The sequence below is a fragment of the Muntiacus reevesi genome, chromosome 15, assembly GCF_963930625.1.
Source record: "Muntiacus reevesi chromosome 15, mMunRee1.1, whole genome shotgun sequence".
In the NCBI taxonomy this organism is placed as follows: Eukaryota; Metazoa; Chordata; class Mammalia; order Artiodactyla; family Cervidae; genus Muntiacus; species Muntiacus reevesi.
Genome location: NC_089263.1, coordinates 18,068,446 through 18,085,634, shown reverse-complemented (window position 1 = coordinate 18,085,634; position 17,189 = coordinate 18,068,446). Strand labels below are relative to the sequence as shown.

The following is a 17,189-nucleotide window of genomic DNA, read 5'->3' as shown; positions in this document are numbered from 1 at the left end:
TGGGGAAGTCCCTCCCCAACTTTATTTAAACAAAGATCAGTAATTTTTCAAAAGATTTGATGCAAGTTGGCTTATAACTGATCCCAAGAAGTCAGACTTCTGACTCCCAAGGAGTCAGACACTACTTCTGTCCAGGATTCTTTGCATCTCCTTGTTAATGCAGTCGAAGGCTCTAATTTGGGAGAAATATGTAAGCATCAACAGAAATAGCTGCCAGAGGTTAGTTATCCTCATTTTTAACTTTTGTAGGGTCTTTGCTAACTTTTCTTAAGTAACTTTGTGTTTCCAATTTTTCATTCTGTTTTCTGCTTTTTTGAGAGTATTTGTAGGTATATAGAGGGGCTTACCTGGTGGCTTAGATGGTAAAGAATCTGCCTGCAATGCCGAAGACCTGAGTTTGATTCCTGGGTTGGGAAGATCCCCTGGAGGAGGAAATGGCAACCCACTCCAGTATTCTTGCCTGGGAAATCCTATGGACAGAGGAGCCTGGTGGGCTACAGGCCATGCGGTCACAAAGTGTCGGACAAGACTGAGCGACTTTCACTTCTTCAGTTTGTAGGTGTGTAGACTTGGGAGGTGTGAGAGTTCAGTATCTAGATTCTGTTTTCAGGATGTGTTGTTTTTAGACATGTCTGTCGATTTAAAACCAAGGCAACCTGTGCGCCTCTAACACAGCCTTCCTCCCTGGTGCTTTATTTCAGGTTTAAAGACACTATCGTCAACGCCAAGTACGGAGGACACACGGAGGCCGTTCGCCGGCTGCTGGGCCAGCTCCCCATCAGCGCCCAGTCCTACAGCGGCAGCCCTTACCTTGACCTGTCTCTCTTTAGCTACGACGACAAGTGGGTGTCAGTCATGGAGCGGCCCAAGACTTGCGGGGACCACCCTATCAGGTACACACCATCACTGCTTCAGCTGCACGCTGCCTGGGGGTGGGGGTGTCTGCTTTCCCTTCTCTTGCGCATCACTTCACTATGACTCTGTCCACTTGTACTCACGGGTTCAAGTCACAGGGAAGGGTGTTTCCATAATGTGGGTGCTTTGGCTTACTTTGTGGCTCAGCTGGTAAAGAATCTGCCTGCAATGCGGGAGACCTGGGTTCAATCCCTGGGTTGGGAAGGTCCCCTGGAGAAGGGAAAGGCTACCCACTCCAGTATTCTGGCCTGGAGAATCCCATGGACTGTATAGTCTGTGGGGTCACAAAGAGTCGGACACTGAGTGACTTTCACTTTCACTTTGACCATTTAGGCGTTAGTCTCAAAAATGAATTAGTTCTGCTTTTTGCCTCTCCTCAAAACATCCAATTCAGTTAAGTATTGTTCTCTTTTCAAGGTAGCCAGGGAAGGAAATCATACTTTTCAATTTAATGACCTAATACCATTTCACAAGAAACTTAAAAAGAATTGAGACTTACATTTTACCCAGCTCAAGTTATTTTATCCCCTCCTGTTCCCTGATGGGAAAGAGAGACAGTTTGGGGAACAAGCAGGTTTTGGAGAAACTCATGCTTCCTCAGTTGGAAGAATTTTGGAAGGCAGGTGGCCATGTTACTCTAAGAAGCTTGCAGTTCCTTCGTCACGGGCGTCCAACTCACAGACCGCCCCCGTCCCTCCGTGCCAGGAGCTCGGGTCCTGCTGTGTGCTCTGACAGGTGCTAGAGAGAGGAGCTGGCACCACTTCCACTGTGGGCTTATTTCAAGGGAGGTGTGCGCTGGGCTCTGGAAGGTCTTCTTCACGTAGAAAACAGTGGTAGGTAGTATTTCATAACCCAGCTTCACTGTGTATTCAATAGTCTTGTGTAACACATTCTGTGCGATGAATTACTGTTTGTAATATTTCCTTTGGGAAATTGTAATCAAGTTCCGAAAACCAGTTAATTCTTCTATTACGGAAAATTTTAAACATATGAAAGTGGAAGACTGTGATGAACCTCTCTGTATGCATCACCCCACCTCAGCAGCCATCACTCATGGTCAGTGTTGTTTCATCTCTTTCTCCCACCACTGCTCCCCTCCCACCTGCCACTCTGGATTCTCACAGCCCAGGTGTTAACAGCATTTCACTCGTAAATATTTCAGTATGAACTTCTAAAAGATAAGGACTTAAAAAAATATAACCTCAATACCATATTCCATCTTACGAAAATTAAACCTGTATTAAGATCACCAATATCAAGTGAGTTTTCACATTTTCCTATTGTCTTGTATATATTCTTTTTACAGTTTGTTCCAGTCAGGACTTAAAGAAGGTCCATACGTTTTTTTTGGTTGCTGTCCTCTTAAGTCTTTTTTATTTTATGGGTTCTGCTTCCCTGTTACTTTCTTTGTAGTGAAGTTGTTGAAGAAACCAGGTTGTTCGTCTGGTAGTATTCCCCACATTCTAGATTTTTGCTCATTGCATCCCTGGCAGTTCTTATTGCCCCCTATTTCCTGTAAACTGGCAGTTAGATTTAGGAGCTCCAACAACTAGCTTTACATTATAAGCCCTTTGTGTGCTGGGGACTGTGTGGGTGAGGGGAAGGTTTTCACACATAAAAGCAGATAATTGGACTCATTTGACATTGTCATAGCCCGAGATAACATTTCTCTCCCTTTTGACTGCCCTGCCTTTCTGATTTGAAAAGATTAACCTAAGGAACATATCTGGAAATGCCACTGACCCTGAACTTCTTGTAATTCTTATTTTTTAATTTAAAATGAGAAATGAAAAGATATTAAAGTCATTTGAAGAGGTAATGCCATTACTCTAACACCTTTATTGTATTAAATTTATTCCATTCTAGTCTTTGCCAGTGTGTGTTTTTACATTTATGCAGTCGTAGTTGTAGTTGGCATGGTACCTTGTAGCCTGCTTTTATTTAATAAACATTTTTCCATATTGTTATATAGTCCTTAAGTTACAGTCCTGATGACGGTGTATTATTCCATAAAATAGATGTAGCATAATTTATTTAGCTGTTCCCCTATTACTGAGCATTTATTCTCTACCTACATATTTACATTAGACCTCATGCTATGTGTGTGCTAAGTTGCTTCAGTCATGTCCAGCTCTTTGCAACTGTGTGGACTGTAGCCCACCAGGCTCCTCTGTCCGTGGGATTCTCCAGGTAAGAATACTGGAGTGGGTTGCCATGCCCTTCTCCAGAGGGTCTTCCCAACCCAGGGACCCAACCACATCTCTTATGTCTTCTGCATTGGTAGGCAGATTCTTTACTGCTGAGCTACTGGAGAAGCCCAAATGCTATAGTAGTCATCTTTATTCACATCACTATTTACTTCACTTAAAATAAATTCTGAGTATAAGCTCTTGGATTATTGAGTCAAGGATACGGATATCTTTGTATCTCCTACATATTTGCTTTCCAAGAGGGACATGCATTGTAGAACTCTTTATTTCAGAACTCTTTGTTTTCTAGAGCTTCCTCCAATTCAGCCCCAACCCTGCCAATCATCTCTGGTTCCCAAGTTCACAGGGCACTTGCTTTGCATATGGCAAAAGGCATTTAAGTACTGGGATGGATGAAAGCATCTTTGTTCTTATTGTATTAGATGAAAAAGTAGAAACTAGTTAGTATTTTGTTTTCGCGTGTGCAAAAGAAGAGCCTTCCAAAAGGATTTCTTCTTAACAGTGAAACACTCAGGACTTCCCTGGTGGTCCAGTGGTTAAGACTGCAGTGCAATTCCTGAGCCCACTCGCCGCAGCTACCGAAGCCCAAGCCCTAGAGCCCAGGCTCCTCAACAGGAGAAGCCACTGCAGTGAGAATCCCTCACACTGCAACCAGAGAGTAGCCCCTGCTCACCACAACTAGAGAGAGCCTTTGCACGGCAACAAAGACCCAGCACAGCCAAAAACAAGTAAATAAAATAAATTTTAAAAAGAGGAAAGAAAAACTCAAGATATGGGCCTAGATCTGCACTGTCCTCTAGTAACCACCACCCTCCTGTGGCTGGTGAGCACTAATGTGAGATGTGCTCATGTGTCAAATACACATCAGACTTCAAAGACTTAGTACAAAAAAAAATGAAATCTCTCTTTAGCATCTTTTATATCATTGGTTGAAATGATAATATTTTAGATGCTGATGTTAGGTTAACTAAAACATTATTAAAATTAATGTCACGTTTTCCTTCTTACCTTGTTTGACGTGGCTGCCTGAACATTTAAGCATGCCTCCTTGGCTTGCATTATCATTTCCAGCCCTGGCCTAGGCAGGTAGGTAGCCGGGCAGATAGCTGCTGGAAAAGGGGAGGCTGTAATCAAGGCCATAACTAAGGGTCATCTTGGGAAAGACAAATGACCCAGTGATTCAGGCCGGCATAGTGAAGTTCATAATCTCCCTGTTCATAAAATGAACTGATCAGACATAGCCGATTTTGACTGGGGGCTGACGTTAGAGGAGATTTCATCAGTGAGGTTAATTCATGAGTCCCTTGCTATTCAGGTTTCAAGGTGGTGGTGAATGTCTGTCCCATGCTCTCCTCCTCTCCTTGTTCTGTTTAGGTTCTACGCCCGGGACTCTGGTCTGCTGAAGTTTGAGATTCAGGCGGGCTTACTGGGCCGCCCCATCAACCACACGGTGCGACGCCTTGTTGCCTTCACCTTCCACCCTTTTGAGCCTTTTGCCATCTCTGTGCAGAGGACTAATGCCGAGTATGTTGTCAACTTCCACATGAGGCACTGCTGCACGTAGGTGCGTCACGGAGCTGGCTCCTCTGGGTCCCAGCCTCTGGCCCCTCACCCCTCCGCCCCGCCACGTCTCAGAGGACCGTGAAGCAGAAGCTCCTGATGCCCAGCCTTGGGGTCCCAGGCTGTGTACCTCCGATGTGGAGAGCTGGAGACAGGAGGAAAGAGGCTTGAGGGTGGCTCAGCCCTGTACCCAACACAACTACTGATCGATCGACTTAAAAGTCCTCTTGCCTTTTCCCTGTGGGAATGCCCAGCATTAATTAAGTCCATTTAATTTTTTGTCTCATTTTGCACTTTTTTGCTATGAAGATGAGAGCATTACACCTCTGCCCCCTTCATGTCACTTCTTTGGCATTACAGTATACAGCCTGCAGCAGGAAACTCTTGTTTACTCATGAGAACTCTGTATATCCTTTCAATTAGCCAACAGCAGGGCTGTCTTTATAAGGAAAAATAAATAAATAAAGCCTTGGTATTTTCTTACTTAAATATATCCCGTTTGAGGACTGCCTTCTGTTCCAATCTCACCAAATGATTTTCAAATACATGGGTTCCAGCAAGGCCTGTGAAAGGAACTGGAGGCCGCGGACCCAGCAGCCCCTGCTGGTAGGACTAAGTTTAGGGGTGGGCCAGCGTGGAAGCCGGCTCTCTTCCAGGCTTATGTCCTTCCCCAGGGTGTTCGCCCGGTAATTGTTGCAGCTGGAGGAATGGAACCTAATTGCCCGTCCCCGTGTGGAAGCATGCTCCCATCTGTGCCATCTGCGTTGTGCAGGTGGAGAGCAGGCCGTCCTCTTCAACCACAGCAGAGACAAGCTCTGTGCAGCACGTACTGTCATTTGGGGGGGTGGGAGCTGACCGGCCCCAGGCGTCCCTCAGGAGATCAGCCGGGCTGTTCCTGGATGGCTGAGCCATCACCACGCTCCTCTAAACACCTGGCAGGCGCCAGGCAGCACCCCTCTGTCACACTCTCAGCTGGTCTGCCCCCCAAGGCTTGTCAGGACGTGTGTGTTTCATCCTCATAAATGTGTCCACCATTTGTGAAGTGAGTTTGTTGTGCAGCCTCTGACTTTGAAGCTCGCTCTGGAGTGTTGGGTTTCAGAGAAGGCAGGGAGAGGAGCCGTGGATGCAGACAGCTGGATCCTCCATCCCTCTCCCGCCTAGGGACGAGCTTCCCTTGGGAGCATAAGAAATATGATATGAAATGCTCCACCAAAACCAGTTCCACTAATTTCATCATCTTCAGTCTTGAATAGCTAAATTCATTCTCATTAAGCGATCAAGATCATAGGATTTGAGCACCTACTATGTGTCAGGTAGATGCTGTGCCGAGATGTTGAGGATGAGGAGAGGAATAGGCAAAAGGCTAAAAAGCCCCTGAGGTGTGTATTTGGGACCAGTAGAGGAGATTGGAGGAGAAGCAGAGAAGGACAACTGTACTGGGGAAGGGACGCTAGAACTGGGTAAGTGGGAGTGTGTCATGTGGGCCAGGACAAGAAGACTTGGGTCCTCACCTCTTTTTCTCTATATATTCTTTAGTTGATTTCATCCACTTTATGGTTTTAAATTCTAGGGATAAGCTGATGATTCTCGAGACTGTAACTCTAGCCCTGACTCCTTCCTTGAGTGCAAAATGCATATATCTCTTGGCTTATGTGGCCTCTTCATGTGCAGATCTAACAGGCATTTCAGAATCCGTGTATCCTAAACAATATTCTCCATTCCCCTGCCCACCCCCAACCTATTTTTCCTACAAGGTTCCCAAATGACTTAAGTATCTAGCCATTTACTGCAAAACCTAAGGAGTTACTCTCAATTTCTTTTTTTTTTCCCCATCTCCCACGCATCTGACTTCAATCTAGGAATGTGCCCTGAGCAGTCTCAGCCAATCATGGTGGTCTCATACGAATTGCTAGTTACTAGAACTAAGCTAAGACCAGTTGGCATAGGGGTTAGTGTAGGAATGTCATGTGATGTCGTTCAGGTCAATGATACCCTGAGATAAAGGTGTCTAGTGCCTTTGAACATTTTTCTTTAGAATATGCTAGTGAGGGGGAATTCCCTGGTGGTCCAGTTGTTAAGAATCTGACTGCCAATGGTGGAAACATGGATTTGGTCCCTGGCTGGAGAAGACTGCACATCCCACAGAGCAGCTGAGCCCGTGCACTGCAGCTACTGAACTCTCAAGCCCGAGAACCGCAACGGCTGCAGCCTGTGTGCCGTAGAGCCCATGCTCCATAGCAAGAGAAGCCACCGCAACGGGGAACCTGAGCACTGCGACAAAGGGCAGCCCCCGCTCCCCGCAACTAGAGAAGGCCCGTGCACAGCAGCAAAGACCCAGTGCAGCCAAGAGTAAATAGATAATGTAAAAAAGAATATGTTCGTGAGGAAACATGTAGCCCACACTCCCGCCATCCAACACCCTATGATCATAGTTCACTGAGAATCAGCCTTAGGATGAAGCTGTCCTTCTGGGTGGTAAAATGAAGAGAGAACCTAAATCATAGATGACAGAGCTGGCTGATTATATCAGCCAACCCTGAAACCCACCCTACATCTGGAGTTCCATTTCTGTGAGACAGTAATTTCCTTTCTGTTTAAGCCACTTGAATTGGATTTGATGTTTCTTGCAGGTGAAAGCAAACTAATAGATGTGAAGAGAAAGGCACGTTGCCCATGGAAAGAGTCATAAAGTTCCTGCTGTCTGGGGACCTTCTTAGATCCAGTTCCAGTGTCCATGAGGCCCCATTATGATTCCCATTCTCAGATCCCTATTCTTGAATTTACGTCAGATTTCTGGCTCTCCTGTAGGCCTCTGCAGCCATACCTGAGCTGGGCTGGCTGTTTCTTGTACCTAAAAGGATTTAACTAAAATGGGAGATAAAGCACTCAGCACATTGAATACTTGGCCCATAATTAGTTCTCAAATCCTATGTATTTGTTTACATTAACTTTGTTTCTAAAGGATTTAAAGCTGTGTTAAGTAAACTCTAGTGTCTTCTCTCCGAAAATGTTCATCCAATAAACCTCGAGAATCTTTGGAGAAATAAGCTCTTTGAAACCAAAATGTTTAAGAAATGCAGAGACTTCAGATTTAAATTCTTCTCTGAACCTCTTTCCTCTATTTCCTACTCGGCAGGGAGCTGGCATGTCAACAGTCAGCTTGAGGCTGCTGTGGACCTTTGAGAGAAAGCTTCCATGTAAATTCAGCAGAACCTCTTTCATTTAGAGTTCTTACAGAGAAGCACATAAATCAGTGAAAAGCCTAAATTAGATAATTTTTAAAAGAACCGTAGCTTCATTATTTTCAAGTACACAGAGTAACTCCATCTCAGCCATGAAGTGTTCCTTTGCAGAAGCCCTGAGGGATGTTCCTTAATGAGTAGGTCATAATTATTGGTAATCAGCATAACGGTTCTCCTCAGTGCATGCTTTCAAGGCATTTGAGTGTATTGAGTGGTTTTGATGTTCTGTGCGGTAATTTTGTTTACAACATTAAACAACACTGCTCAGTGTATACCTTTATAGCTATAACCCTCTGTTGTTGTTGTTTTTTTTTTAATTCTGAAGACTGACTCCACTGTACAACATTTGATTACCAGAGGCAGAAATAATGTAGGAAGCAGAGAGATGCATAGTAAGACTCAGATGCTTTACAGATGGAGTCCTGATAGAATTATGAGAACAGCTCAGGTTTGCAAATGAGGTCTGTGCTACTAGCTATGTGACCCTGGGGTTGATAATGAGAACCTGATGGAGTCTTAGTTTCTCCTCTGTCAAATGGGGATAATTTCTCATTTGCAGGGTCAATGTGAACACTGAATGAGCATTAACTAAACACTTCTTCATTCCTTGGTGACCAAGCAACATAAGCTTGCCTTCTCCAGGCCCAGCTCCTGATCACCCCCAGGAGACTGGTAACGTTACCTCTGTCCTCACTCACCCATGTCTGAGAGGATCAGAACATCCCTAACCCTCTTTGCAGCCAGACATGTTTGCTAGAAGGGAGCTTTGTTTGCTGAGAGTTTGTTATCATTGATTGTTAGCATTTAGTAAGAGCTTATTATCATGGACCTGGTGGTTCAGCTAGTAAAGAATGTACCTGCAATGTGGGAGACCTGGGTATGATCCTGGACTGGGAAGATCCCCTGGAGAAGGGAATGGCAACCTACTCCGGGACTCTTGCCTGGAGATTTCCAGGGACAGAACAGCCTGGCGGGCTATAGACCATAGGATTGCAAGCAGTCAGACATGACTGAGTGACTCACCACGTCTATCATGGACCAGAGGCTCTGTTAAGCCCCTCACACAGGAAGGGATTTGTGTACTACTGCATCCATTCTGGGATGCAGTTTGCAAAACTGGACCTTATCTAAAGTTGGCATCTCCTGTCAGCCAGGTGACAGTGTGACTTCACTATTGTCGCCTGCTCTGCGTGAGCACGTGGAGCATAGTCATCATGTTGCCATCATTTCTACCGAGTAATACGCATTACTGATGTGACATGGGTTAAAGTTCTGTACTGTTTAAAGTGTCTTCCAAGAGACTGAACTGTAATACTTGGTTTTTTCTTTCTGACTGACTTTACTCTGTATGACAGACTCTAGGTCCATCTACATCTCTACAAATGACCCAATTTCATTCCTTTTTATGACTGAGCAGTATTCCATTGTTTACACATGCCACATCTTTATTATCTGTTCATCTGTCATTGGACATTTAGGTTCTTTCCATGTCCTGGCTAACGCATACATGTGGAATCTAGAAAATAACCTATTTCCAGGGCAGGAATAGACACACATATGTAGAAAACAGACGTGTAGGCGCAGAGCAGGAAGGGGAGGGTGGGATGAAGTGGGAGGTGAGGGTTGACACGTATGCACTGTCGTGTGTAAAATATACAGCGAGTGGGAACCTGCTACATAGAACAGGGAGCTCAGCTCTGTGCTCCGTGGTGACCTGGAGGGGTGGGATGGGGGTCTGGATGTGTGTATGCGTGCAGCTGATTCACTGTGTTCCACAGCAGGAACTAACACAACATTGTGAAGCAATCACACTCCAATTTAAAAGAAAAAAGGCCTTGTACCATGATTGGGTGTTACAATCAAAGATTATTTTGTACTCAGAAAGGTACAGAAGCAGTTTGAAGATCAAAGTGTTGGTTGATCAGTTGTGTCTGACTCTCTGTGACCCCGTGGACTGTAGCCCACCAGGCTCCTCTGTCCATGGGATTTCCCGGGCAAGAATACTGGAGTGGGTAGCCATTTTCCTCTCCCCACCCAAGGATCAAATCCACGTCTCCTGCATTGCAGGTAGATTCTTAACCATCTGAGCCACCGCAGAAGCCCATAGAAGCAGAGCAGTGGGATTCATTTTGGTATTAATGAAGCAGAGGTTTGCCATTTTAGGAATGAACATGAGGTAGTATTTTTTGCAAAACAGCAATCAGGTGCATCTTGAAAGTGATGTGAAAGTGTTAGTCACTCAATCGTGTCTGACTCTTTGTGACCCCATGGACTGTAGCTCACCAGGCTCCTCTGTCCATGGAATTCTCCAGGCAAGAATACTGGAGTGCGTTGCCATTTCCTTCTCCAGGAGCTCTTCCCAACCTAAGGACTGAACTCGCATCTCTTGCATCTCATGCGCTGGCAGGCAGGTTCCTTACCAGCTGAGCCACCAGGAAGCTTATATCCTTCATTGTGTTTTAAATTATTTTTTACTGGGGTATAGTTGCTTTACAATGCTCTTGTTAGTTTTTGCCGCACAGCGGAGTGAATCAACCAGATGTCCGTTATCCGTGCATATCCTCTGTTTCTTGGACTTCCTTCTCAGTCAGGTCGCCATAGTGCGTTAAGTAGAGATCCCTGTGCTATACAGTAGGTTCTCATTAGTTATCTATTTTATATGTGGTATCAATACATTGGCTTCCCTTGTAGCTCAGTCAGTAAAGAATCTGCCTGCAGTGCAGGAGACCCGGGTTCGATCCCTGGGTTGGGAAAATCCCCTGGAGAAGGAAATGGCAACCCACTCCAGTATCCTTGCCTGGAAAATCTCATGGACAGAGGAGCCTGGTGGGCTGCAGTCCATGGGGTCTCGAAGAGTCGGGCACGACTGAGCGACTGACAATTACTTACTTATCAATATTCAACTAATTGTTGAAAGAATAGAGTGGGGTCTATGTTTCTACTGAAAAAAAAAAAAAAAGAAAAGGAATGGAAATATTCTGAACAGTTGAAAAAAGTAAAAGGTAATTTTCAGGCTTCTCCCTAATAGTTTTTGTTGGGGTTATAAGGATTGAAATATATCCTTATGGAGAAATGTGTTGCTCAAAATAAATTGCCTCTGGACTGTTTTCCCAAGTCAATAATTTTTTTAAACTTTAAATGCCATTCTGTTTATATTTTTTAAAAAATAAAGTTTATCTGAAAAGTGATTCTCAACTCAGCATCCGTTAGGGTTGAGATTGAAGCAGTGGGCATGTTCAAATCTTGAGGGAGATTCTGTTGAAAAAACAAATTGGTAACCATTTTTATTGAAAAAATGAAAAATATGCATAAGTTTTCACATTACAAACTGGAGACATTGGAAAAAATCTTATCTGATGAGGTTAAGCAAGAAGACACAGGGATTCATAATTGGGACACATCCTTTAAAAAATCCTAGAGGGACAGAAGATTTTCCTGGTTATCAAATAGGCAGATGTGTTTTGGGAGGTTGGAAAGCATTGTGTTAGAAAGATGTTGGATTTCATAAAAAAAGGTAGAATGGAAAAAGCTGGAGAAGGAACATTTCTTTCTTTCTTTTTTTTAATCTTTCAGCCTCACCATGGGTCATGTGGGATCTTAGTTCCCCCACCAGTGATTGAACCCCACCCCCTGCATTGGAAGGCAGAGTCTTCACCAGATCACCAGCGAAGTCCCTGAGAAGGAACATTTCTATGAGCTCCTGAAGAGAAGATTCAGGGAGGGGCAGGCAGCAAGTGCCAAGGTCAGAGAAAGATAAGGGATACAAAATTAACATGTAATTGCTGAGGTGCCACTGTCTTCCAGATTTCTATTTATAATTTTGCAGTAAGTAAGCCCTTTTTAAGAAGGGGAAAAAATGCTCAATAAAAATTGAATACATGCAAATAGAAACTTGGGAAAAGTTACCAAAATAAAATCAAATGGCAAATAACAACCCGTTTGTCAAAGGATTGATTTCCTTAGTTTAAAAACATTTAAAATATTGACTATAGTTCTCTGTGCTACACAGTAAACCTTTGTTGCTTGTTGCATATTTTTTTGTTTTAATTAGAAATCTAGCATTCTTTTCATTCCAGGTCAAACAAAAAGATGAACTATCCCAAAGGAAAAATGGGCCCAGGGTATTATTAGCAGGGTGTTCACAGAAAAAATAAATACATGATCAAAAACTATATGAAAATGTTTATAATATTTATTTTTCACCTATCAGATTAGCAAAGGTTAAAAATATTTGATGACCCAGTATTGTCAAGAAGGTAGGGTGGTCTCATCCACTATTAGTGGGAAAGAAAGTTGATTCAGATTTCTTAAAAGACAAAGAGCAGCGTCTTAATAAATGTGCATATCTTTTAGCTCAGTTAAATGGTACATTATTAAGCCAAAACATATGTATATGTGCCTGAGATATATGCACGAGGCTTTTCATTGCAACTTTTTTATTATGAAAAAGTGGAAACTACTGAATGTACATCAAGAGAGACAGACTAAATAGATTATGAAATATCCATAAAATGGGATCCAATACCGCTGTTAAAAGTAATGAAACAGATCCATACATATTGATTTGGAAAGCTCTCTGAGACATATTAATTGAACAAGTGTGTTTAGTGTGATGCTCTTTTCTGTAAAAAAGAAAAACGAATCTGAAATGAAATTGAAATCAGTACAGACATAAATACATACATATTTTTAGAGTCATAAAACATTTTTGAAGGCCCACAGAAGACACTATTATGGTGGTTCCCTCTGGGCCTGGGGCTGAGGGAAGGTGGACATTCACTTTTTAACTTATCCTCATTATCTTTGTGATTCTTTTACTGTACTGTGAACATGTATTTCTTAAAAATTTTTAATGAGTTTATTCCTAATTTGTAACTGTGGTAAAAAAAAAAAAATGACATGAAATTTACCATCTTAACTGACTGTACAGTATTTCTGAGTGTAGAGTTCAGTAGTGTTAAGACACCCACATTGTTGAGCAGCCCATCTCTACATTTTCATTTTGCAAATCTGAATCTCTACAACTTTCTCAACTTGCGAAACTCAAACTTCTATACCCATTAAACAGTAATTCCCCCATTTCCCTGTCACGCCACCCCTGGTAACCACTATTCTACCTTCTGTCTCTATGAATTTGACTACTTTCATTACTTCAGATAAGTAGAATTACACGGTATTTGTCTTTTTGTGTCGGGTTTTTTTCACTTAGCACAATGTCCTCAAATTTCATCCATATGAGAGTCTCAGTCAGAATTTCCTTCATTTTAAAGGCTGAATAATAATCCATTATATGTATATACTGGGGCTTTCCTGGTGGCTCAGTTGCCCTAAGGAATTTTCCTGGAATGTAGGAGACCTGGGTTGGATCCCTAGATTGGGACGATCCCCTGGAGGAGGGCAAGGCAACCAACTCCAGTTTTCTTTCCTGAAGAATTCCATGAATGGAGGAGCCTGGTGGGCTATAGTCCATAGGGTTGCAAAGACTGATAGACTAACACTTTTTCACTTTCAAATGTATATACTATTGAATACATTAATCTATTCATTCATCCTTGCTGGACACAGGTTACTTTTACCTCTTTGCTATTGTGAATGATGTGTCTATGAACATAAGATGAGCATATATCTCTTTGAGATCATGCTTTCAGTTCTTTTGGATAAATACCCAGAAGTGGGATTTAAAGAGCTTTTCAAAAAGTGTTTAACCAGTGAATTTGCTTGCAGCAACAGAAGTAGCCACTCTGTGGGCTTAGTTGAGCTGAGTAGTCTGAGGTCATGATTTTCTTTACTTTACCAACCTCCTGGAGGTTGAGCAGTTTCATTCTTGCCCCCTGAGCCTTTCCTTTGCCCAGACAGAGGCCTTAACACGCTTATGAACTTGCTGCTCCCTGCCTGCTCCTACCTGCATTGATTCGGCACATTTCTATAGCTCCCTGAAGGAAGAGACGTGCAGCAGCATTTAATTAGAGGCCGAGAACATGCTTTCCCAAGGACACGACTTATTCCTCAGCCAGCTGTTGCCAGTAGCTCCCTAGCAACGTGGGGCACTCTCGCCTGATTGCTTCTCCCCAGACCAGGTGGGTGGCCTGCCCACCTGCTGTCACAGCCTGGTGTGGGAGGGGGTGGGGGTGGTCCCTGGGTCTCAGGCTAATTCTCCTGGGGAAGTGGGTGATCTGAACCTATTATTCCTGTAAAGCCCGAAAGGGGCTAAAACCTCTGACCTACCTGCTCCACCCCGCTCCCTCAAGTTCATGATTAGAGCAGAGAGAAGGTCACCAATTATAACGCAGATGGAGCAATATGATCCAGGAAAGTCTGCAGGGCTTGTGAAGTGCAGCTGGGAGACTCTGGGGCATGAGAGGGGGAACTTGCCCCATAGTAGGCAGAGCCTGGCTTTTGGGTGGTCGTGGGGGTGTGGCGGGGGGGGGGGGGGGGGCTGGGGGTTCCTGTCCTGGGCACAGAGAAAAAGGAAAGCCTCATTCCAGGTGGCCCCAACTGCTTTGGGTTTCCTGGGCCTTTGGAAAGGGGCTGAGGGTGGGGAGATGTCAGCAGAAGCCACACCCTGTATCTGAACTCACCACCCCTCCAGGGTGTGAGCAACAGCTACCCAGGAGCCAGACTCTAGGCCTGATTTCACCCAAATGCTTGCACAGAGTTTGCAAACTGGACGTTGTGAGTTGAGATGCCATTCAGTGACATGCCTATGGTGTATGTGGGTTTTTTTTAAATAATTATTTGGCAGGGCCAGGTCTTTCATTGTGGCATGTGGGATCTAGTTCCTTGACCAGGAATTGATCCCAGGCTCCCAGCATGGAGTCTTAGCCACTGGACCACCAGGGAAGCCCCTAAGTGGTGTTGTTACAGATTTGAATGTTTATAAAATATCCTGCATTTTCACATTGCCATTAGGCAGCCTGAGTCCCATGGCTGGGGTTATCTTAGACCGGGCATGCGTGTCTCCAGCTTACGTAACCCACTTCACTCATGTATTGGCCCATTTGCCCTGTGACCCCTGCACCTTTCTGTATCCATGGTGTGAACAAGGTTGCTTCTGCAGTAGTCCACTTGCATTTACTGCTTAATTCCTTTTTTTTTTTTTTTTAACTCAGTTCTTTCCACACATTTCTTGAGCTGCTTCTGAGCATCACAGCCTGAGCTAGGCACTCGGCTGAAAGGACGGGAAGGCATGGTCCTTGCAGACATGAGTTTATGGAGCGGATAGGGAGACAGAGAAGGAAGCAGGCTGGGGTGAGGGAGGTCACTGGGAGCAGGTGGGAGATGGATGCGCAGGGAACAAGGGAGCGGAGACCCAGGCACCTGACCCAGGCTGCTGGTGTCCAGGAGGGTTTCTGAAAAAGCTGAGACCTCAGCTGAATTCTGAAGGATAAGAGGGGTTAGCCTGATGAGAAAAGGGGAGAGGAGGAGACTCCACCAGAGGCATTGACCATCCCAGAGGGAGGGAGGTCAGGGAGTGGCTGAGTCTTTGTTCTGTGGAATTCTCGTTCCATACCTTCTCAGTCTCTGACCCTAGAGTGTGGCCTCTCGGAGCCTGTTTCTTCACATAGAGGTGCATGTGAGCTCAGTCATGTCCGACTCTTTGTGACCCCATGGACTGTAGCCCGCCAGACTCCTCTGTCCATGGGATTCTCCAGGCAAGAATACTGGAGTGGGTTGCCATTTCCTTTCCCAGGGGATCTTCCCGATCCAGGAATTGAACCCACATCTCTTGCATCTCCTGCATTGGCGGGTGGATTCTTTACCAGCTGAGCAATCGGGGAAGCCCCATAAAAAGGCATAACAATACTGACTTTCAAGGGCCATTATGAGGATGGAATTAGAGCCTGCACATCTGGTCCCTATCTTCAGTATAGTGGGTGCCCACTACCCGGGGCAGAAAACACTTGTCAAATGCCAGGCTGGGCAGCCCCTGCCTCCCTCCCAGGGAGCACACACCCTCTCCCTGGGTCCGGGTGGGTACAAGTGAGTGTTTGAAGGGTTAACCTGGCATTTTCAAGTCATTCTACCCATGGCGAGCCAGGACTAGCTTTTCCCATTTCTAGAGAGGCCGTGGGAGATGGCAACCCATGTTTCTGCCTTCCTTTCCAGCTGCTCCTTGTGGCTGAAGTGAAAATAGGAAGCCGCCCCCTCCGGGTTTGCCCACCGCGAAGGCAAAGGCCAGCTTGTCTCAGCCTGCGGACACCTTCTGGGTGTGGGTTTTACATTGTGCAAGCCACGGCACAACAGCACGCCCGCTGAGGGGTGGGTGTGGAGGAAGGCCGGGGAAGAGTGCGTCCTCAACACACCTTCCCTAGGAAACAGAACAGAGCAGCTGGGTTCGGGCCACCGGTGCTGCAAGCAGCACAGGGCGGAAGGCAGTCGGGCATCGTGTTGTCCCAGCGTTGACCTCATGAGAGGCCGTGAGATTCAGACACGCCCAACAGTTTCAGTGCCTCCATTCACCCTTATATTGACTTCAGTGGCCTCTCCCCCACGGTTCTGCTTTCCAGACCACAGAGTGCCTTCGTCATCTTGACTTCCCCTGGCATTTGAGCCTCTTTCTGGGTTTCTAGATTCTACATCTTATGAGTTCTAATAGGGGGCCAGGTCTTCCCTGGTGGCTCAGCAGTAAAGAATCTGCCTGCCAATGTAGGAGAGATATAGGAGATGCATGTCCGATCCCTGGGTCGGGAAGATCCTCTGCAGAAGGAAATAGCAACCCTCTCCAGTATTCTTGGCTGGGAAATCCCATGGACAGAGGAGCCTGGTGGGCTGCATTTCATGGGATTGCCAAGAGCGGAACACGATAGTATGAGACAAAGCAATAGTGAGCAAAGACCAGCTTACTCTACGGGGCCTCAAAGCTGAGGCTCTGCCAGTCGGCCTACAGCGGCAGACTTCCTGGGCCACTGGACAGGAAGTATATGGGGGGAGCCCCCTTCCTAGGGCCGTGGCCCCCAAATACTGATATTTTAGTATAAAACTTTGCTTTCTAGATCCAGTTCCCATCAGGAAGCAGCGTCTACTATTGAGATGCTGCTGCTGGAGTGATGGGGCTCAGGCAACATGTTACAGACCAGGAAACCAGCTAGAGAGCAAGAATGACTGAGTCACTGATGGGGCCAGCATTAGCCTGCAGGCTTTCCACTAGATTCTTTTTTTGTTTTTAATAACTTTTAAAAATTATTTATTTATTTATTTTTGGCTGTGTTGCGTGTAGTTTTTCTCTAGTTGCTGCTGGCAGGTGCTAATCTGTAGATGTGCC

At 45.1% G+C, this 17,189-nt stretch overlaps 1 protein-coding gene across 8 annotated transcripts in view; it reads left to right on the top strand.

Annotated features, from left to right (window-relative positions):
• Positions 1 to 11,804, top strand: part of DET1 (DET1 partner of COP1 E3 ubiquitin ligase) — a 30,235-nt gene extending 18,431 nt beyond the window's left edge. For 7 of the 8 annotated variants that reach the window (XM_065906658.1, XM_065906663.1, XM_065906661.1 and 4 more), the window contains 2 exons: positions 702 to 893; positions 4,500 to 5,167. In XM_065906658.1, the coding sequence (XP_065762730.1) occupies positions 702 to 893; positions 4,500 to 4,689 (382 nt within the window). In that variant the 3' untranslated portion in view covers positions 4,690 to 5,167. Of the gene's footprint in view, positions 1 to 701; positions 894 to 4,499; positions 5,168 to 11,500 lie in introns of those variants that run through there. The other variant, XM_065906664.1, reaches the window with a different exon arrangement.
• The last annotated feature ends 5,385 nt before the right edge of the window (positions 11,805 to 17,189 follow it).